The following is a 23030-nucleotide window of genomic DNA, read 5'->3' as shown; positions in this document are numbered from 1 at the left end:
TCTCCAATAATGATTTTAGGATTAATCCATTTTTGTGTTTAAAGGAATTGTTCTTTTGTTTTCGACGGTAAACTTATTGTACAATTTTATTTAAGCTGAAAATATAGGATATTTTTTAGCGCATTTAAGAAAATCTATTTCAAATAGGAATAATTTTCTGTGTTTGGAAGAAGAAAAGCTAGAATTGTTTTCCATTTTGTTTCATAAGCAACCATTCTTCTAATCCAGGTTATCTTAATAGAATCCACAAACGTATTGATATAAACCATTTTAAGTCCAACTTCGTGATTATCTTTAAACAATAGTTTTCTGTTAATTTTGTCTCGTGCTTCATTCAAAACAAATTTATGAAACAGAGTCAAGCTCTTTGAGTACACTATAAGGTATGGATGATTTGGTAAATTCATTAGTAGTTAAGTAAGTTTTGATAATGCCTAACTTTTAGTAACTGCAACTTTACCAAAAGGGGTTAGTGATCTTTTTGACCCCTGCAGAAGTAAATTTTTAATTTCCTGGTTTTGCCCTTCTTTGTTCTGTATACGTCACAGTCTCTATCCCTCATGACTTTTGTCCATTTTTAGTATAAAAGCCACACATGCTGTGCAATCCGTGGGTCATTAGCATTAAATAATCCATGTGAAGTGGCCCATGCAAGAGTCATATAGTGACGCAGAGCAATGACCGGAAACACCGCCATGGTCACTCCACTCACGTCCCATCCGCAATCCACTTCTCGCTGTCAGATTTGCAATCACTGAATCAGACAGTCGTTGTTGAGCGGCTTCATTAATAATTTTACCAACCGCAACCGGCATTGTTTCTGTAGTTGGCAACATAACCGCTTTTGATGGTACTCGAGTCACTAATTGCCGTAGTTGATCTCAAAGCGATCGAGCCACTTGCAATCCCATTTTTTTTCGTTCGATCCACAGCAACATTTTTGATACTATTAACGATTCGCATTGTCTTTTGTTGAGCAATTAGTGCACCGTGCGATGACATATCCGTAAGCAATTTTGGTACATCTATTAGCAATCCACGAATAACGTCACCGAGGCATGTTCCATGATATGTCGCGTAAACGGTTTACTCGCATGAAAGTCTCGCACGGGTCTTATACGTCCACGTACGACTGTCATTACATTAAATATCAGGTATATCACTAATGTTTCTGTTGTATCGTTAATATTTCACCGCGAAGATATATCACGTGCCCGTCTTAATCCACAAGAGTAAAACAAATATGTTGTTGTTGTTGCAGGGTTTAACGCCATTTTCAGCGCAAGATATGCTATACATGGCGGCCAGTATCAATAGTGCAGGAAGAACCCGGGAAAACCCCGGAAAGAACCACCGACCCACGAGAAGCTACTGGCAAGCTTTCTCACATACCCTCATTGGCCGAATCCAAGACCCCAACCCACGCAGACAGAGGTGAGATGGCATTGATCCGTAACGGTAAGCGCTTTAGACCACTCAGCCACTCAAGGCCCCCAAAACAAATATGTGTCAACCGATTATTATAAAAGTATATTCATTGGAATTGCAAAGTGCTCATTGACCTTTGACTAAAATATTACTTTGGGTAATACTCTGAATTAATTGAAAGGAGTTTGGCCATTTATATTGTGATACATGAAGGTTGTTGGCACTTTAGTATATTCAAGGATATTGGTACATCAGCACTATCAGCACCCGGAATTCAGTCGGAACACTATTATTTTGGACTTGTGACGGAACTTTGATGATTATTTTGGATTTGATTCATAATACTGTATGTTCCTCTTAAATTTTCATTTATAAATTAGAGATTTTGATTATGTGTTAACGTTTATACAACTCGCTGGTTTTGTTTCTTTGTTACCTAGTTTAAGACCGTAGTGTTGTAACAGCGCGTTTTGCCGAGTTTGTAAAAGCAAAGTTAAATGAGACAACGGTTGTCGTCTACAGCCTAGGGTTAAATAACCAGCAACTTCAAGTAGTGGCGCAAGCCCATATGAGTGAAAATAAAATAAAAACTGTTTAGTCGTTGCTACGTATGTGACCTAATGTCCTGTTGTTGAGTATATTTTAACGATGCCAGATTCTCTCTTACTGGTAAAGCGTTTGGCTCCAATCTCATCCCGCATAAAGACACTTAGGAAGTGCTTGACTGACTTTGTTATAGCGAGTCCATCAAAACTGGTCAACGGGCAAGACATATGCCTGTTGTTCAAGGGAATCGTAGACCTTTTCCTTTTTAATTCATTTACGAGATGGTATGCGGCCTACGATCGGGTTTTCAGAGCCATCCGGATGCAGTTCCGATAGCCCCTAACGTAACCGCTCTTTCAACCGCTGGATCCTCAGCTGCTAACAATGCTGGAATGGAAGAGGTGCAGGTTTCTTAAGGAATTTCGTTGATTCTCGAAGTACTTAAATTTGTTATTTTCTTGTAGGTTCGCACGTACATTTTTGGGTGGGGTTGCCATCTCTGCTTCACGTGTTGGGGAAAATTGTAGGTTCGAACGTCGGTGGGGGGATCTCGTCTTGTCGTCTTCTGTGATCTCTCCAATTTCTCCTGTCTTTTTGGATCTTACCAGCTTCCTCTCCAAAGTTTCCGATGTCGTCTTGGATTTTCGCAAATCGCCTTTAGCAAGTGTCCAATGACTTCCGCGGCTTCCCTCCTGGTTTTCTAAATATTTTTGACGTTTTTGACTGTCTAAATAACCGGACCCGTTTCTTCTTCTGTTTCCATAATCTCCATGGTTGCATTTCTTCTGTTATATCTACCGTGGTTACCGCGGTCTTGGATGCAATCTCTTTTATTGGATTCATCACCGGTGGAAATGTGTGTTCAATATTCTCCGTGAGATCTTCCAGTGTAGTTTATCTCGACAGTAATATGTCTTTGACACTTTTGCAACCGGCTATAACATTACGTATCAGTTTCTGGTGTTCATGAACAGCTTTGCGGTGTTGCTTCTTATACTCTGCTTTGACATCGCTGACAGGTTTTGCAATTATATTTATCGTCATTGTTTAAATTATCATGTCCAAACCAGCTCGATACTTATGTGGTCAGACAGCACAGTCAATAGTGACGAAACTACAGGTCCATGATGACTTCTGCAAATATATTCCAAAACTCATCCCACGAGTGGTCGGCGGCACACCATGTACAATGAATAGTCGCGAGACTATGCACGTCAATGCCATGAAATGTTATTAACATGTTACATCTATCCCGAATCACTTTAGGCACATGTGCGTATCTTCGTGTGATAGATCACGTTTTTGTTTTTGTGTCGACCTCGCGAAAATATTCTCGCACGGTTGTCTTGGTGTTCAAGCATCGCATCGTTGTACATTACAAGATTCTCTTCTCTGGAATCAAGGTTGCCAATGATATGAGGGTTCATAACTTATGGAAAAGAAATCAAAGATGGAAGATTTCGACTGAAGCGCTACCGTAATTTCTCTGAGTACATGATAATACAGTTGGCCATCCGCTGATGGCGCAATTATGTACAACCAATCCCACGTTAAGCATCTCAAAACAAATTCAACACCAGTTGTTGTTTACCCTGATCCAGACGGTCCAATAATCAACGCACGAACTCAGTTTGAAACATGTGACCTTGCCTTGATAGTTTGGGCTTGGGTTGTTCAGAGAAGTCGATAAGGGCGAATTGTTTTCTTTCGTTACGCAATGTTGAATACCACCTGTTGTATAACACAAACATGTATTCGTATTATGGAACTATTTAGCCGTTCGATTGCGAAATGGTTATTCAGACATCAGGAGAAAGAATTGTTACTGAGGGCTCGGATCGCAAATGAAGCAATCATGCGGAAAGGGTAACACGACTGATAAAGAACTTAATAATGAAACTATGCAAACAATCGGATTAAACGTGCTGAAGTTATTTTACAGGAAAATGTTAATGTTACATACAAAATTATTTCACAACCACCGCCGTTAAACCCGCTCAGAAACAAGTGTGTTCCCTATCTGTATGCGCTGGGGTGCTAAAATGAGGACAATGTAGTACTACTGACCCAGTATGGTCCGTCGATGTATTTACAATTTCTGACCGGTGCCTCCCGTCCAATCATGGGAGGATAAACCATCAAGTGGAGCATTTGCACGAGAGCAATTGCACTTTGTTTCCACGGATAAAAAATTCCTTTGAGGGTTCATTTTGGGTTCTACGTGTATACGTACGTGTAAGCATTGATTCCGTCTGGAAATATCCACGTTTAGTGTAAAGCAGTAATGTGTTTCGGTTTTTTTCTATCGATGGAGCTAAAACCTCGATCGCAGCCTCAGAAAACTCACTATTGTAAGTATTAGTCATAATCATGTCCGTGTGTAGGGAGGGCTTTAGCCTAATGCACATTGCCGTAACCTCAAGCAATTTAAAAACACATCAACTGAGTTCGGGCCACGATATAATAGAAGTGACTCAGTTTCCTGTTGCATCTGACGACAGCACAATAAAACCAGCATGAACTTTTTCAGCAATTTGAATGAACGTCGTTGGAACGCGGAACATTCAACCATTCGATGTCCGCATAGACCATATGAGGTACTTTCATTTTTTGTCGCACTCTAGTATATTTCAGAATGATTTTACCTGGCTTTGACATGATAGTGCGCTACAATAAGTCATGCTGATCAGGTTGCTGATGGGTACAACATACATGTATGACATGTGAAGTCAGCATGAAGTTTTATACTCTCCTACTAACTTTGCCTGTATGTTGTTTGTCAGAAAATTTTGATCCACACGTAATGGTATAACGACTCTGGACTGTTCAACAATAACAAAGCAAAATTAACTGCTTATATGTGTATGTCAATTTCTGAATCATCTGCAAGCGTTTATTCAAAATAAATAAATAAACAGATATGCCAGGATTAAGTCAATCAAAATTACTGATTTCAGCAATCTGGACGGGAAACTCGACCAAACTTACGTTCACCTAGATGACGACTATATTTTCGAGGCTAGTCATGGGTAACGCTCCCGGATTCAATGCAGACAAGATGGCCCATTTAAACCCTCAATTATCAACATTTTTTTTACATTAATTACTGCTCGTCGCGGAATATATGTTTGTGTTGAAATGTAACTCCACGCAAGAATCACATCTATCCTGATACTGCGTTGGTGATTTTGTTTTCAATGTCTCAAGACTCCTTGGAAAAGATCCGCCATTCGTTTTAAACTGATATGGGAATGAAAAGACAGCCCCAAAAAATTCAAATTCAAGCATTTTTGCCTTTTATTTGATTTGTATTCATAAATAACTTACATGTTTTGCATAAAAACAGGTTATAGATAAAAATTCAAGCATCTATAAAAAAAAAAAACAATTTGTGCCTTTTTCATGCAAATTCAGGCTAGAAGAATATCTACTGCCCAACTTACATTTAAAAGTTCATGCACAGGGTTTGTAAAACAGCAGCAGAGTACATGTGCAGAGAACAAGAAAAACTTACCATGATTAAATATGAAATACGCCTTATCTAATTGTTAACGCATATTATTCATTATTTACATATAACTACATTATATAGTTTATAAATGCATGAAAACATTCCTTGCATCATCATAGTTCCTTAATTTTCCGAAAAAATGTCTACCTTGTGCACCTCAATTTAACAATCTTATGAATACCATATATACTTGTATACAAGTCAAATCCAACTAGAAACAACATGGACCCTGATCAGCCATAACATAATGCAATGACGGATAAGAATCTACTGATTGCTCCCAACACAACGAACAGATCAGAGCTGCTGAGGCATTGCATGATGGCAGATCTAGATCTATGAACAGCTGATTCAAAAGTGAGTGTATATGTACAATAATTGAACACCATTCACTATCTGTTTAATATGGGCCTGATACTGAAGTTATGTTTCTGTTGATCTGAAATCATGATATGGAAAAGAAATGAATTAATTTGATATAATATTTACTAATATACACACATGCCTAAGATTAGATATAAATGGTACAAATCTGTAATGCAATGCTATAAAACAAGAGGCCCAGGTGTGCCTGAGGCTGCTCACCTGTTTGACATCTGCCTAATATCCAAATGCAACAGCATTTAGCCAAGAAATATGGGTCAGTTGGATGCTTTCTGAAGAAATGTCTTCCAGTGCTATGTTACGAAAACAATTTTTTCAAGGCTTTTGTGTCTTTATCCAAGGTGGATGGAATGTCATCATTTGACCAATACTATAAGACCAGGACATTTGTTTCAGTAGGTCAAATTCTGTTCAACACTTGTTTACAGATAAAGTTATGCAAATGTTTTTTACTACTTTTTGCAATAGCAGACATATTTGATGCTGGACCATCATCATTTGTATATATCTGAGGCATACAAACCACACAATTTTCCAATTTGATCAAAAGTCTGTTCAGCATTTTTTTGGAAGAGGCTGTTAAAAGTTGAAAACAGCATTACTTGAGAGACAATGGATGAGTATTCCTGTTAGTAGCCATACTGGAAGGTGGAGCTGCATCATTTGTGCAAACCTGAAAGGTCTTCTGAAAATATACTCAGCATCAAATTTGATCGAACTGTTCAGTGAGGAGTTTGACAGATGTGGTACATCTGTTGAAAGGTATAGGTTTTAGTGGTGGCTACATCTGATGGCAGACTAGAATCATTTCCACAAACATGAAAGGACTTTATGCCAGGATGCTTTGTTTGGTTGAAATTGGTTTGGTGGGTGTGGGTTTTGAGAAAATGTTGAAATAGCAATTACTGATGGACAACATAGAGTTGTCTATTTTTAGTAACAGTGACCCAGTCTAAAAGCTTATCTGCATCAATTGTCTAAATCTGGAAGATCCTCAAGCCAGGACACTTTCTAGTTTGGTTTTGGTTTTTATGGTTTTACTGCCAGACTTCAGCACATGATAGGCTTTATATGGCTGCTAAGTATTGGTATATTTGGTGGAGGATGAACCCAGGAAAATTCCAGGAATATCCACATACCCACAATAAGCTAACATCAAGCTTTCTCCCATACCCATGTTGGCTGAGCTGAAATTTGTACCTGCATGGGCAGAGGTGAGATGATAGTGATCTGTAAAGGCAAGCACCTTAGACCATTCTGCCACCTGGGGCTTAATGAACAATGTCTGTTTCTGAAATGAAACATTCAGTGGTTTTTTATAAGTCATTTAAAGATTTTTCTATTTTTAGTAACAGCAGCCATATTTGATGGCAGATTGGCACCATCTGGATCAATCTTAAAGTCCTTCATACGAAGAAGCTCTCTGCCAAATCTGGTCCTGTAATTGTTTTAGAAGTTTTAAACAGCAATTGCTGACAGACACAAGACAAATGATAAATGCAAGGCCATACAATGAGCTCCCTTGGCCTAATGACCAGGTGAGCTGAAAAAGTTACCTTAAGAAGGAAAGAAGGACAAATTCATTTAAAGCTTTCATTTGTCATTTTATGAGATTGATTACATTTTTAAAACGTTTACCAGTTCTTAACTTGTCATTCTATAAATGTATCACAGCTGTTTAATCATACAATAATGGCAAATCATTCAAACTTTACATTGGAAAAATCAATTTATGGCACTTCAATAAACTTCTGCATATCAACGTTTAATAATAAATAGTAATAAAATACATATCAGCATTAATACATCTACTACAGTTATAATTAAGAATATCAATATCAGTTTGTAATAAATTAATAATTACACAATATGCAACCAGATTTAGGAGTTACATCACAAGCCACTTTTATAGGAACATGGTTCTATATTGCACTGTAAAGAGGTCAAGATGATTACTGAACATTTTCTTACCAAGTGCATTTTTGTCATCAAAGGACTATTTGTCCAAAAGACAATTATTTTCATGTAGTATGATACCAACACGAAACCAATTCAAACATCAAGAAATATTAAAGAGTCAACAGCTGCTTAGTCGGCAAGTAGAACTCTAATCCAGTCTTTGACTGGTTCCATCACTACAGTCAACAGCTGCTTAGTCAGCAAGTAGAACTCTAATCCAGTCTTTGACTGGTTCCATCACTACAGTCAACAGCTGCTTAGTCAGCAAGTAGAACTCTAATCCAGTCTTTGACTGGTTCACTCATTACTATTTTGTGCATTGATGTGTATGAAGAATAAAAGCCATCTAGAGATGATACATCCCCACTTATGTAAGGACTCCTCCTGAAAGTATCTTATGGTCCAATACTCTCAATGTTTATACTATTTGTGCTAATATCCTAAGGTGCAGTACTATTATGGTAACATAAAAGTACCGACTATGGATAATTCTAAGTATAAAAAGGCACATCTATGCAACATGCTTCAAATGTGTACCCAGTTTGGTTGAAATATACTACAGAAGTGAAAATGTGTACAGATGACAACTGGATAAAGCCGTAGTTATATCCCCTGTATTACATATTGAAGGGATGAAAATAACAAAGAAGACACAGTGTCCAGAAAAGTAATAAAAGACATGAGTTTTACTCAAATTAAATGTGAACTGTGGATGTATGATGAATAGACAAATGGATCAAAACACTGAAAATATTGAAATTGACAAACTGTGTATAGCAAAAGGCAAACCTACATCACTAAGTTTAATATGTGTACAGCTACTCTAAACAGTTTGAGAGTACTGATCTAGAAATGTTAATGTTAATCGACAGACTGAGAGATGGGTTATGGATAGACATAACGATAAGCTATATTCATTACTATTACAAACTAGTGGATAACAATCGGCAGTCTACAATCTATATTAACTTATGGCTGTGTGCACATAATGGATTCAGGCCACTCAAGTCAGTTTGCTAAACTTCCATGCTGACAGGGCAGAATCCATATACTTTTTCCATTTCATGTGATCAAGTTGACAAAGAATCAAACACTACAAAGGGAAAGATGTGGAGAATGAGTGCCTGCTATGGCCACCAAAAGGGGTAGATCACTCTGCTCAAACCTGTAACAGATAACAAACTTATCAGAAGCTGATTAACATGTGATATTTAAAACAGACAGAAACCTAAATATGTAAATAAACATTAAAGTAATTAATTTTTAATGTTTCCAAAACTTTTCTCAAATGAAATCAATAAATGAACTGATAACGAGCCAATGCAGAAACAGTCATGATTAAATTCTGAATGAAATGACAACTTCCTTTTCAAGTTAATAGTTTGCTTATTAAAAAGGTAACAACACCAGTCTAACCGCTTTGTTTTACATAAGATTAGTTGTTTCTATCATTTAGATTCCGTTGTTCATATATTCACATAACGAGAAAAGGCAAAATACTATTTCTATGGCAAATATTGTGGATATGTAGGAATAACCTATGAAAGACAGACTACATGTTTGAATTATTTTTGTCGCAAACCACTACTAATTCAACATCCATAATAATTATTTTATGATTGGCTAATTTCAGTAATTTATGCAGATCATTTCAACAAAAAATAAAACCATAAATGAAATGGGTTGTTGACAGCACTTTTGTTACACTGATTCATGTGGTCCTACATTGTAAATATAGGAGTGTTGTGACTGAAGTTTGCTTGCTAGCTACAATTCAAAGTATTCTGTGTTAAAGACAAGAAAGCCACCAGTGGTATAGTATGACTGGATTACAAACAATGAAATATAGGTAACAGTGACTATATTTTCACAGATGGCTGTAATACACCTCATAAAACATTCAACATAAAAGTCCTGTAACTCTACAAGTGACAGTGTTGAGAAAATGATCAAAATGCAAACCCTAACCACAGTCTTGATGCCAGACATATGGACAAATGGATGTCCCAAAAGACATCATCAATTCATAAACTTGAAATGTTTTGCAATCAAGTAAAAGAAGTCTTACCCAAACATTGCTGTTAGTTCCATCATAGTGCAATTCTTGGTTCCTCTGAGGTATTCAGCTAACATTTTGCTTTTGAAGTAGATCTCTTGTAGACGATCCTCTAAATGCATGATACACTAATGAAGAAAAAGGAAAAGATTGAAGATGAAAGATTGTTCCTTATACAAATCTGGCTGTACTTCTATGCAAATCCCCATATTTTCTGTCCTGTTTCTTCGTGCCATTACACCATTCCTGACCACCCCTCACTCCAGGGCCTCCAATAGGCTTCACATTTGGCAACAAATGCAAAAGAATTTTGAAAGTGGTGCTATTTTTTACTGACTGGCGAAAGTTGCTGGTGACAAATTTTTATAATGTAAATTTTTATTTTTCATTGATTTAAGTGACTCTGGCCACTTAATACTTGTTTTCACTATCTGCAGCAGTCAGTGGAGCATACTGGTAGATGATAAAAAAGACATTATTCAAACATAACTGCAGCTAACTGCAAGCTGTCGGTCTGTTTTGAGAAGCAATTAAATGTGATTAGTAGGAAATAAGGAATGGCCAGGGGATGTACTCTATTGTTGAACAGGTCGGCAAAAAGATTCGGTGTCATTTGCACGTGTTGTTAATTTATGTTTATTGCAAACTGTGACTGTGAGACACACATGGGACTGCTTAGTGTTTTAGGGATTTTTTACTTAGATAACATATTTTTATGGTCTGAACTTAACCGAGTAACACAGGATGCTGCTACAAGGTTGTCAGTCATCGACTGTAAAAGGCCCAAGTCGCTTATATCGATGAAAAATTAAAAATTTACTTTATAAAACGAGTCTGTATTGAGCACAAAGAATATGGCTAATCTAGCTCTGAAACACAAAGATTTATATCCAGCTGCATCTGAGGCAGCTACCAGGTTACTTGTTGACCCTATTTCTACTGCAGACTGTGAGAGGGGGTTTAGTAGCCAGAATCTGTCATCAAAACAAACTTACAAAATTCTTTGAAAAATTTAATGAAATTTCTATTGATGGGCCCAGTTTTGAAAATTTTGATTTCAGGAAGGGCATTGAAGAAATGGTCTTGGAAAAAACTGAGGCAGATGTTGATGAAGTGTCATTGTTCATAAAGACTATGCGGTATTTTGTACTATCAGCTGTAAAGAAACATTCTTATTCATTCTTGCTTTTCGTATCCTATACATTAAACTTCACATGTATATAAAAGTATTGTTATATTTATTAACAATTATTCTTGTGCTTTGAAATGAAATAAAAACATGTAAAACTGTTTTATTGTCATGTTTATATAGATAAAAACAGGGTCAATATAATATGACACATATATTTAAGTCCCTGCATCATGGCATAAAATGGTTCCTTTGGCTGAAGGGTGGCTCCAAATTTTTAAATTTGTCAAATTTGATGGCACAAAGAAAAATATTTCCAAGGGAGGCCCCGCCACTCTCCAACTGTGACCGAAGGGTTATGCATTCTCCTCTTATGAATGCAAGAACAAATTTAAATGCATACAAATGACACCATTTTTGCATATTTGACCTTTGCTCCCTTCCCATGGGTTGCAGGGAAGAAGGTGATAAATCATAATCCTCATGAAATGGTCCCCATAGTGACAAATTGACAAACCATACAATTAAATGTTTGATGTCCATTGACAGACCATACAATTAAATGTTTGGTATCCCTTGACAGACCATACAATTAAATGTTTGGTGTCCACTGACCATAAAATTAAATTTTCTTCATATTTTTTTTTATATGTAAATGAATTTGATCCATTTTTTTATTTTATCCTTGGGCAAGCTTGTGAGTAATTTTTTTATTTTTATTTTGTAAGGTGTGGTAAAATAATATGCCTAATAATTAAATAGTTCAAAGCCAAGCAGTTTATTATCACACATGTATTGTTAAGTAGATTTAATAATTCCCTAGTTCAAAGTCAAGCACTTTGAGTGAATCAGCACACAGGTTTTTCTCCAGAGATGAAAAATTTCCATGGTTCAAAGTCAAGCACTTTGAATGAATTTGCACAGAGGTATTTATTCATTAGATTTAACAACAAAAATTCCACAATTCAAAATCAAGCATTTGAACAAATCTGCACACATGTATTGCTCAGTGGATTTTAGCAATAACTCCATAGTTCAAAGTCAAGCACTTTGAATAAATTAGCACACATGTATTGTTCAGCAGATTTAACAACAAAAAGTCCACAATTCAATATCAAGCACTTTGAATAAATCAGTATACAGATATTGCTCAGTGGATTTAATTGTAAAAATTCCACAGTTCAATATTAAGCACTTTGAATAAATTAGCACACATGTACTGTTCAGAAAATTTAACAACAAAAAGTCCACAGTTCAATATCAAGCACATTGAATATATTAGCACATATGTATTGTTCAATAGAAGGAATAATTTACTTTTAACGAAACAGCAAAACATGTATTACTCAGTAAATTTAATGGCAAAAGGCAAGATGTGATTGGATCTTATCCAGGTTTTACCTGATATGACATGCATTGGACTGTTGTGCTTGTATTAATCACTGCACTGATTCACTTTACATTTTCAATTCAATCTAACAGCCTATTCTGATAATCATTTACATACTCAGAGAATATGCAACAGACAGCACTATTATCAAACACATACAGCATTAACCAGAAAGTGAGAAAAGATGGAAGGGAAAGACCGAACAAATATAAATAACCTTTTTAAGTAAATAACTAAAAATAATAATTTATCTCAATGTATTTGCTCCATCAAGAACTTTCTCGCTTAATACTAAGTTAATAGCTGAATGCACTTGACCAATGAATGATTTGTTCAAGATATACTTTTTAAGTTTACACACAAGTTAGTATAAACTGGACACACTAAAAGTAAATGATATTCATTTTCAATATCACTAAACAAATGATTACTATTATTAGAATGGGTCATATATGTTATTGGATGTTAAATTAATGGATAAAATGATAATAACAAAGAACAAAATCTTTTAACTGGAAATTTAAAAACTGCATGATGCATTTACCAAAGTATGTACTAATCACTCAACTCTTAATAGCACAAACGTTTTTACCTTGTAGTTTTCAAAATATTTCCATTTTATTGCCATCAATTAGTGGAAATTTACCAAACTAGTTTTAATGCAATAGTGCAAGAAACAGAGAAAATAAACCTAAGTTTGGTGAATTTCCACAAAAAGCATGGAAATAAAAAAAAACTCATCTGTGGTGTGAAAATTGACATACTGAGTATACAATTACTCATTCAATTTATAAATTGTGCATGAACTAAACATAGCATTGTTACTTTAAAAAAGAAGACAAGACATACATATATAAGCACATGAATTATCCAGGTTAGGACAGGCAGGGCCGGGGCCCCGAGTGGCCGAGTGGTCTAAAGCGCTCACCGTTCCGGATCACTGCCATCTCACCTCTGTCTGCGTGTGTTCGAGTCCAAGGCTCGGCTAGCGTGGGTACGTGGGAAAGCCTGCCAGTAGCTTCTCATGGGTCAGTGGTTCTTCCCTGGGTTTTCCAGGGTTCTTCCTCCACCAGTTATACTGGCTGCCATGTATAGCCTATCTTGTGCTGAAAAATGGCGTTAAACAATAGAACAACTACAACAACAGGCAGGGCAGATAATGAGATAGGGAAGCAGAGACAAACAGACAAAAAATCTGAAATAATGAAAAAGAAAGAGATGAACAAAATAAAAAATAAAAATGCTTACAAATTCTGGACTCATCTTTAGTTTCCACAATTGAAGAACAGATTCAATAAGATTGGAAACTATGGGGGAAGCCACACATTTCTGTGGTTGTTGTCCTTTAACTGAATGTTCAAGTCTACTACTGTATAGATTTACACTCCTGTAATAGTAAACAGATAAGATAACCTGCCAGTTTATGAAAAGAAATATACATATATTATAAAATGCATTACAATCATTCAGTACCATATATACAAAACAGTCCTAAATCTTCACAGTAGTGAATAAACTTTATAACACTCAAGATTTCTAGTACACATAAACATGTCAAGTAAACAGTCTCAAATCTAGACCACAAGTCCTATTTTCTCAAGGTAATTGATAATTATGACTGATCTCTTACATTTTATTTTGGGCCAGTTTCCCCTCTCAGTGCCTGCTAAATGCACTGATCAAAGGACAGTTGGTCATATGTGTAGCTCACATATGGAATGGTGACATCCATATAACATGATTGTCAAAATGCACTGATGGTGTAACTTTATGGATAATGGTTCAAGCAAAAGATCATATGTTTTTCAGTTACTGCATGGTTTGGTTTGGTATGGCATCATTGGTTCCGTATGACATTGAGCACTCTGATGAAAACATAGTATCAATGTCTGATCTTGACATGTGTCAGGTGTGCTCTCATACTGGCATTATTTTTTGTTTACTGAAGCCACCACAGATTGATCTCTGCATATTTTTGTTCTTTTGTATTCATTAGCTTGGGATAAATTTGATTAGTCGGCAATTACATCTAAATCTGAATTTTATGCATATACAATGATTTCATTTTGGATACAGTAAGTATATATATAAGTATTTCTATATATTTCACCATAAAATAATTATATAGTTTTTCAGATGTAATCCTACCATAAATAATGAGTTCATATATATATAATTTAGTCCTTCCACACAAAACTAGTTCATATTTCACATATAATGTAATCCTCACATGAGTTCACATTTACATATGATGTAATCCTCCCAAACAAAACAAGTTCACATTTTACATTTTTTTCTCCAATTTCTTTTATTAAACAAAGATCAAGGTTATCAGATTAGCAGGGGAAAAGGGCAGAAATGATTTGTGGTTGGCTTGGTGGACCAGGTGAAAGGCGCCTACTGTCATTTGAAGGGTTTCTAGTAATGTTATTACATTTGTATCCTAGCTACAACATTTCCAATATTCAAAGGTATAGAATCAATTGCCTATCAAATGGGTCAAACTGAGATCTACAGTAATAGTAAAGACAGCCATGACAGAACTCATTGTCTATCAAATGGGTCAAACTGTAATCTACAGTAATAGTAAAGACAGCCATGACAGAACTCAATGCCTAACAAATGGGTCAAACTGAGATCTACAGTAATAATGACAGCCATGACAGAACTCAATGTCTATCAAATGGGTCAAACTGAGATCTACAGTAACAGTAAAGACAGCCATGACAGAACTCGGTGCCTATCAAATGGGTCAAACTGAGATCTACATTAATAAAGACAGCCATGACAGAACTCAATGCCTATCAAACAGGTCAAACTGAGATCTACACTAATAGTAATGACAGCCATGACAGAACTCAATGTCTATCAAATGGGTCAAACTGAGATCTACAGTAATAAAGACAGCCATGACAGAACTCAATGCCTATCAAGCAGGTCAAACTGAGATCTACACTAATAGTAATGACAGCCATGACAGAACTCGGTGCCTATCAAATGGGTCAAACTGAGATCTACAGTAATAGTATCATAAAGTTTCAGATGAATCCTGCAAACAATATTGATAATATGTGATGTTTAAAATATTTTAACACAAAACTTTAAAACACTATTTACAACAATGAAATATGCTTTCTGCTTAAACAGGAAAGACTGGAACCCTTGGCAATCAGTGTATAAACATTATACCTATGGCAATTTTAAAACAGGTTGTTAACAGAATGCAGGAACACACACACACACACACACACACAGATATATATATATATATATATATATATATATATATATATATATATATATATATATATATGCGACTTTCAAAAACTTTAATTCAGATTTGTCATATTGTTCACCATACAGCATGGGAACCTGGCAAGACAGGAACTCCTTACCCCAAGGTAGTGAGGATGTTCTGGAGGGTTGCCAGGATTGTTTTTTTTAGGGTGGCCAAACTTATCAAAATGTGGAAACGGGATCATGAGACTCAGAAAAACTATTTATTAGAGTCGCTGCTAAAAAGGTTGGGGACCTCTGCTTTAGATCCACAGTGATATTATTCAAAGGATTTCACTTACATATGGCAACTGATGAAGATATCTGACTTATAAAAAAGGATATGCAAAATTGTAATATTATTATAACCACTGCCAGTTCTAACAGAAAAGTACCTACTATATCTCATCATCTACAGGTGAGACAAAAATTGTACCCATTTGATTCTGGTTGATTAAAACTGTCTCAAATGTATTCTCTCCAAATTAAGTGTATTTCTTATCCATCAAACCTTATTTCCCACCATTAGAAATAAAAAAGCAAAAGGAGAAGGAAAGATTCTCTGTACACTTACCACAAGTCGGCATCAGCAATGATACACACAGCCTCTGCAATAGGCTCATCAAGAACAGAATGCTGTAAGAAAAAAGAGGTGTGTTTTAAAAAAGATTTAACATGCCAATGACATGAGCCTGTTTGATATAACAATGATATAACACCATGATCCCATAGCTACAAACAAGGGCATGACCCAAGGGCAGGAATGCTATGGAAGTAAAAGAGTATGATGCTGGTATATACATGTATTTCAAACTGGGTGCAAATGACTACAATCAAAAAGAGACTCAAGTGAGTATCATATCACTCACTAGGATTATATAAGTTAACAGCTGACTATGTCACTAAGCTGGCTGATGTAGTATAGTAAGAGCACAGACTAGGTAGACTATGATCTGCCAAACTTTATATCGTGTTGATTTGAAGATTTTTAATGATATCCTAATAAAACATTTCTCATATGATTAAGGATAATGTCACTAATATGTGCAATCACACTTATTATAATCATATTCAACCAAGATCTTGATGACATGGTCAAATTTTCCGAGCTTGATCAAAATATTACCAAATACTGGGTCTCAAAAGCTGTAAAAACACACTAGCAAATCAGATACAAGATCCTATAAATCTTGCTGATTTTAAAACAAATCATTCAAAATCTTGACGGTATTAGCCTTTTTATCAAGTCTGATTGATTGTGTGTCAAAAATACACTCTTCCAATGGTAAGAAGCTTACCCAGTCATATGCAGCATCACCTCATTAATATGCAAAAATATTGCTGATGATAAAATATCTTCATAATATAAACCTGTTTACAAAGTCTGATAAAATATGATCAGAAATAGCTGAAAAAGTCAACCAACCAGATTGAAAGATCACCTCATTAATATCCATGCAAACTATAATCAAATATCTGAATTCTTTAAGCCTATTTCCATTATGGGGTTGTAAAACACACAAATGCCAGCAATGTAGATTCACTTCTCTCAATATGTGCTGCCACTGGTCTGTGCGGTTCACTATGAATCATTAGAATAAAAAACAGGACACATTTTGATCTGGAAGTGCATTATGCACGAGCATGTATGCCATTTAAATTACCATGAACTAATTATAACCTGCAAATTGATATTAAAATATTTTTTTTCTTTCCCAATACTCATCCAGTATGTCTACCATCTGAACTACTATGAACCTGGAAATTGATATCGAAACATCAACATATCAATGAACTAATTATAACCTGAAATCAATATTTAAACATATGTTTCCAGTACTCATCCAGCATCAGGATTCTCAATAGATTTCCAAACTGAAGAGTCAGTTGACCCTTGACCCTAAAATCTAACGCGTCAAAATGAAAATCCCAAGAGTCAAATCTGAAATCTTCAAAGTCAATTCTTTTGGACAATCATAAGCCCATAGCTGTGATTCCTCATAACTGGTGGAAACAAATGATGTTTTAAGATTTCTTGTAATGTGCTTAATAATGAGGAATGCTTGTGGAGTATTTTGTAAGAAACATACAATCTCATTTTTGTGTGTGTGTGTGATTAGGATTTTTAACACAGCTTTAACAAATTTTCAGTCATATCGCTATGATGTCTGCAGTGTGGCAGTTTATAGTGATGTCTAGCACTGGGGCATCATGCCACAGACACGTAGCATGATGTCCCACCCAGTCACATTATCCTGACACCAGGCCGACCAGTCCTAACACTAACCTCTTAATGCTGAGTGCCAAGCGAGGTAACTGTTAGTACCATTTTTGTAAGTCTCTGGTATGACTCGGCTGGGGTTCGAACCCACGACCTCCCGCTTCCGAGGCAGACGCTCTAACCACTAGGCCACTGGAGTGGTCCTCATTTTTGTAGAAGTATTTCTCTTTGTAACTGTGTTACTGTGTGTGTATTTCATATATGAAACAGACAGAGGACTGTTTATACTTCATAATATTTTCAACTTCCCAATTTATTCTATTATCATCTGCTCAAATCATTTTATATGCAAAAATATACATATACAACTATTGTATTTCATGTAATATTTTGTACACAATTTTTAAAAATTAATTTCAGTGTAAAAAAAATTATGTAATATAAATAATTATCATTTGGTGGTACTGACTGTCTACGGAACACACACTACTCGACAACCTAACGTACAAACATACAAAGTAAACGTATATTGTCTGTCTCATTCTGCTCTCAATTCAAGAATCTAATTACAACAAAAATAAAAGTACTCAAAAAAGATTTTTGTTTTTTATTAGTGAACGAGAGAGAGAGAGAGGATTGTCTCAGTGTGCAAGCTCATCTGCATTTAGAGCACATGTAGCAGTTATGCTGTGTACTGTTGGCAAAATGATTAAGATGGTCTGAACACGTATTAGTTATGGGCATTATTTATTGGTAATTGTGCGCAATGATGAGAGTCCACAATGTCAATAAATTAAGTGCAACTTATATTTTTACAGAACAATAATCTCATTATCAAATTTCAATAAAAAAAAATAAAGAACCTGAAATCACGTTTTAGTTAATGCGCATAAATGAATGCATGTGTGTGTGTAAGAGAGAGAGAGAGAGAGATGAAAACCTTTTTTAGTGAACAAGACCGCATTTATTCAGGGTGGTTTATATTTGTAGCTTTTGCAAAGAGAAAGAAAGGCTATTTTCAGTTACCTGACAATTGTAATAATCCTCATGTATTACGACCCTACTATATTCCATTATCATTAAACACCGCTAAATCAACAATTCATTCTTGTATTAATTACGATGTACATTGTCACAACAACCACATGGCTACGCAGTGTTATTTACACAGTAATTAAACATGCTTAGTGCTTTGTTTATCCAGTTGAAACCAGTTTGAGGGCAAGAATGGACAGAAGAGGTCAAACTGGCAATGCTGCCAGTAGGGAAATGAGGGCTCTCTTTAGGGAAATGAAATTCTGTCAATGTGCTATTGAAGCTGTTGTCCATACAGCAGATAATATAAGGACAAGCGATCATAGGCATTACTTGCTATTCGAACTCTCCAATAAAGATAACAATAGAGGGGTATATCGTAGAATAGCTTTGCATTAAAATGTTAATTATATCTAAGTCAAAACAGAACAAGCACTTAAAGATAGTATATGTATCTATATGAATCAATTTAATGGAGTCTGTGACTTTAAAATTTACGATGGAAAATGACAAGGCTTTTATATTTTATCTTTGTATGACTATAATGAAGAAAAAAAGACTAGTTGATCAATGGTCTGTGGTCTTCACTTTAGCAACTGTATTAAACCGATTCATGGAAAAAGACTATACCTGTATTGCCATTTTAAGGTCACCCTGTAGCTTTTCCTGGTAATTCTTGTCACAAGTACCATGCAGTACAAAGTCTGACATGTAATGATCTGAGAACTCTGCCAGAAGTGAACGGCCAAAATTCTTCTCAAAAGACTTCTGACTGCTACAGTGTTCCATGCCTCTAACCCTGAAAAAGTGAATTAAATCAAATGAATGAACTGAATGAATTAAATCAAATGAATGAACTGAATGTATTAAATCAAATGAATGAACTAAATGAATTAATCAAATGAATGAACTGAATGAATTAATCAAATGAATGAAATGAATGAAATAATCGAATGAACTGAATGTATTAAATCAAATGAATGAACTGAATGAATTAATCAAATGAATGAACTGAATGTATTAAATCAAATGAATGAACTGAATGTATTAAAACAAATGAATGAACTGAATGTATTAAATCAAATGAATGAACTGAATGAATTAAATCAAATGAATGAACTGAATGAATTAAATCAAATGAATGAACTAAATGTATTAAATCAAATGAATGAACTAAATGTATTAAATCAAATGAATGAACTGAATGAATTAAATCAAATGAATGAACTAAATGTATTAAATCAAATGAATGAACTAAATGTATTAAATCAAATGAATAAACTAAATAAATTAATCAAATGAATGAACTGAATGAATTAAATCAAATGAATGAACTGAATGAATTAAATCAAATGAATGAACTGAATGAATTAAATCAAATGAATAAACTGAATGTATTAAATCAAATGAATGAACTGAATGAATTAAATCAAATGAATGAACTGAATGTATTAAATGAATGAACTGAATGAATTAATCAAATGAATGAACTGAATGTATTAAATCAAATGAATGAACTGAATGAATTAATCAAATGAATGAACTGAATGTATTAAATCAAATGAATGAACTGAATGAATTAAATCAAATGAATGAACTGAATGAATTAAATCAAATGAATGAACTGAATGAATTAATCAAATGAATGAAATGAATGAATTAATCGAATGAACTGAATGTATTAAATCAAATGAATGAACTGAATGAATTAAATCAAATGAATGAACTGAATGAATTAAATCAAATGAATGAACTGAATGAATTAATCAAATGAATGAACTGAATGTATTAAATCAAATGAATGAACTGAATGAATTAAATCAAATGAATGAACTGAATGAATTAATCAAATGAATGAAATGAATGAATTAATCGAATGAACTGAATGTATTAAATCAAATGAATGAACTGAATGAATTAAATCAAATGAATGAAGTAAATGTATTAAATCAAATGAATGAACTGAATGAATTAAATCAAATGAATGAACTGAATGTATTAAATCAAATGAATGAACTGAATGTATTAAATCAAATGAATGAACTGAATGAATTAAATCAAATGAATGAACTGAATGAATTAAATCGAATGAATGAACTAAATGTATTAAATCAAATGAATGAAATGAATGAATTAAATCAAATGAATGAACTAAATGAATTAAATCGAATGAATGAACTAAATGTATTAAATCAAATGAATGAACTGAATGAATTAAATCAAATGAATGAACTGAATAAATTAAATTGAATGAACTGAATGTATTAAATCAAATGAATGAACTGAATGAATTAAATCAAATGAATGAACTGAATGAATTAATCAAATGAATGAACTAAATGTATTAAATCAAATGAATGAACTGAATGAATTAAATCAAATGAATGAACTGAATGAATTAATCAAATGAATGAAATGAATGAATTAATCGAATGAATTGAATGTATTAAATCAAATGAATGAAATGAATGAATTAAATCAAATGAATGAACTGAATGTATTAAATCAAATGAATGAAGTAAATGTATTAAATCAAATGAATGAACTGAATGAATTAAATCAAATGAATGAACTGAATGAATTAAATCAAATGAATGAACTGAATGTATTAAATCAAATGAATGAATTGAATGTATTAAATCAAATGAATGAACTGAATGAATTAAATCAAATGAATGAACTGAATGAATTAAATCGAATGAATGAACTGAATGAAGTAAATCAAATGAATGAACTGAATGAATTAAATCAAATGAATGAACTGAATGAATTAAATCGAATGAACTGAATGAATTAAATCAAATGAATGACCTGAATGAATTAAATCAAATGAATGAACTGAATGTATTAAATCAAATGAATGAACTGAATGAATTAAATTACACAAAGGTTACATAAGTGTCCTATGACTTTAGCCATTATTATATAATGATAACTTTTTGTGGGTGATATTTTTTCAAATGAGATATATTTTTTGTGATATTAATGATGGATTTTACATAATTCTGTGAAGTATAAAGCATAACCCATATGAAGATATTTATATATGCAAATATTTAATAGCTGAAGTAATGGATTTCATTTGCAAAAATTCATAAAACTATCTTTCGGTTAATCAAGAATATACAGCCACTAAAGATGGTTTAAAAGAGCTTTGAGGCAAACTGACATTGAAAAAAAGACATGATGGATCAAAAGATGACAAGGTGAGTGGTTCTTACACATGAAAGCTGATACTGAAAATGTTTGTTAACTTGCAATAAATTTATCACACATTGGTCTTATGAACTAAATTGTATATAACACATAACAGAAGAAATAAATCAGTTGCCGGATGCATGGATAAACAACTGTTGACTTACTCAGGCATAGGCAGGACTCGGCAGAAGGCACTGGGGTCCAGAAAATCCAGGTCAAAGCTGCTATTGGAGGAGAGGTGTCGCCTTCGACCAAGTTCTGTAGGAGTTACTGGCCTACAACATGAAAGAGAAATATATCACTAGTATCTCTAATTATTTAGCAACTTTGTGTAAACTATAAAATAAATGCACACACACAAAAAAATCAAACTACATTACTGCCATGGCTTACCTTGGCTAATCTCCAAAATTTATATCACCTGTCCCTTCCCCTCCTCCCTCCCCACTCCCAAACATCTCCAATGGACTGTGACACATGGGTGACAGCCCAAAACTTGTTAAAAACATCAAGCATCTTCCTCCTATGAAGGCATGAACAAAATTTGGTCCAAAAATATGTAGCATAAAAAACAACAAAATAGCTCATCTCTACCTTTGCTATTTTCCAGTAGCCACTGTAAACATTATCATACTGAAAATAAATTCTGACTAAAGTGATTTAGGCCATTTCTCTAAGTAAAGCTCTTTTGCAATCTTTTACTCTTTGCATATGAACTTTTATCATTCTTAAATTAAAATTTTTAACTTTTAATCAGCTTTATATAGCCAGTATTAAGCTTGTATACCATGATGCCACCTACCTACCTACCTACCCATCAACCACCTAGAATGACAGGGCATAAAAGACAAAATTTAAAAAAACACATTCTTTTCTATGATATCAAAGTATAGGTAA

General features: G+C 34.3%; 1 protein-coding gene across 2 annotated transcripts in view; it reads right to left on the bottom strand.

Annotated features, from left to right (window-relative positions):
• Positions 1-5253: 5253 nt before the first annotated feature.
• Positions 5254-23030, bottom strand: part of LOC149803833 (folliculin-interacting protein 1-like) — a 57148-nt gene continuing 39371 nt past the window's right edge. For both annotated transcript variants that reach the window (XM_089953651.1, XM_089953650.1), the window contains exons 15-20: positions 22298-22408; positions 19566-19734; positions 16254-16315; positions 13652-13790; positions 9897-10012; positions 5254-8993 (exon numbers count right to left, since the gene is read on the bottom strand). In XM_089953651.1, the coding sequence (XP_089809777.1) occupies positions 8915-8993; positions 9897-10012; positions 13652-13790; positions 16254-16315; positions 19566-19734; positions 22298-22408 (676 nt within the window). In that variant the 3' untranslated portion in view covers positions 5254-8914. The remainder of the gene's footprint in view (positions 8994-9896; positions 10013-13651; positions 13791-16253; positions 16316-19565; positions 19735-22297; positions 22409-23030) is intronic.

This window comes from Sinohyriopsis cumingii, chromosome 3, assembly GCF_028554795.1.
Source record: "Sinohyriopsis cumingii isolate HCF-2022 chromosome 3, ASM2855479v2, whole genome shotgun sequence".
Taxonomy (NCBI): Eukaryota; Metazoa; Mollusca; class Bivalvia; order Unionida; family Unionidae; genus Sinohyriopsis; species Sinohyriopsis cumingii.
Note: the sequence above shows the minus strand (reverse complement) of the source record. Positions and strands in the feature narration are given on the sequence as shown.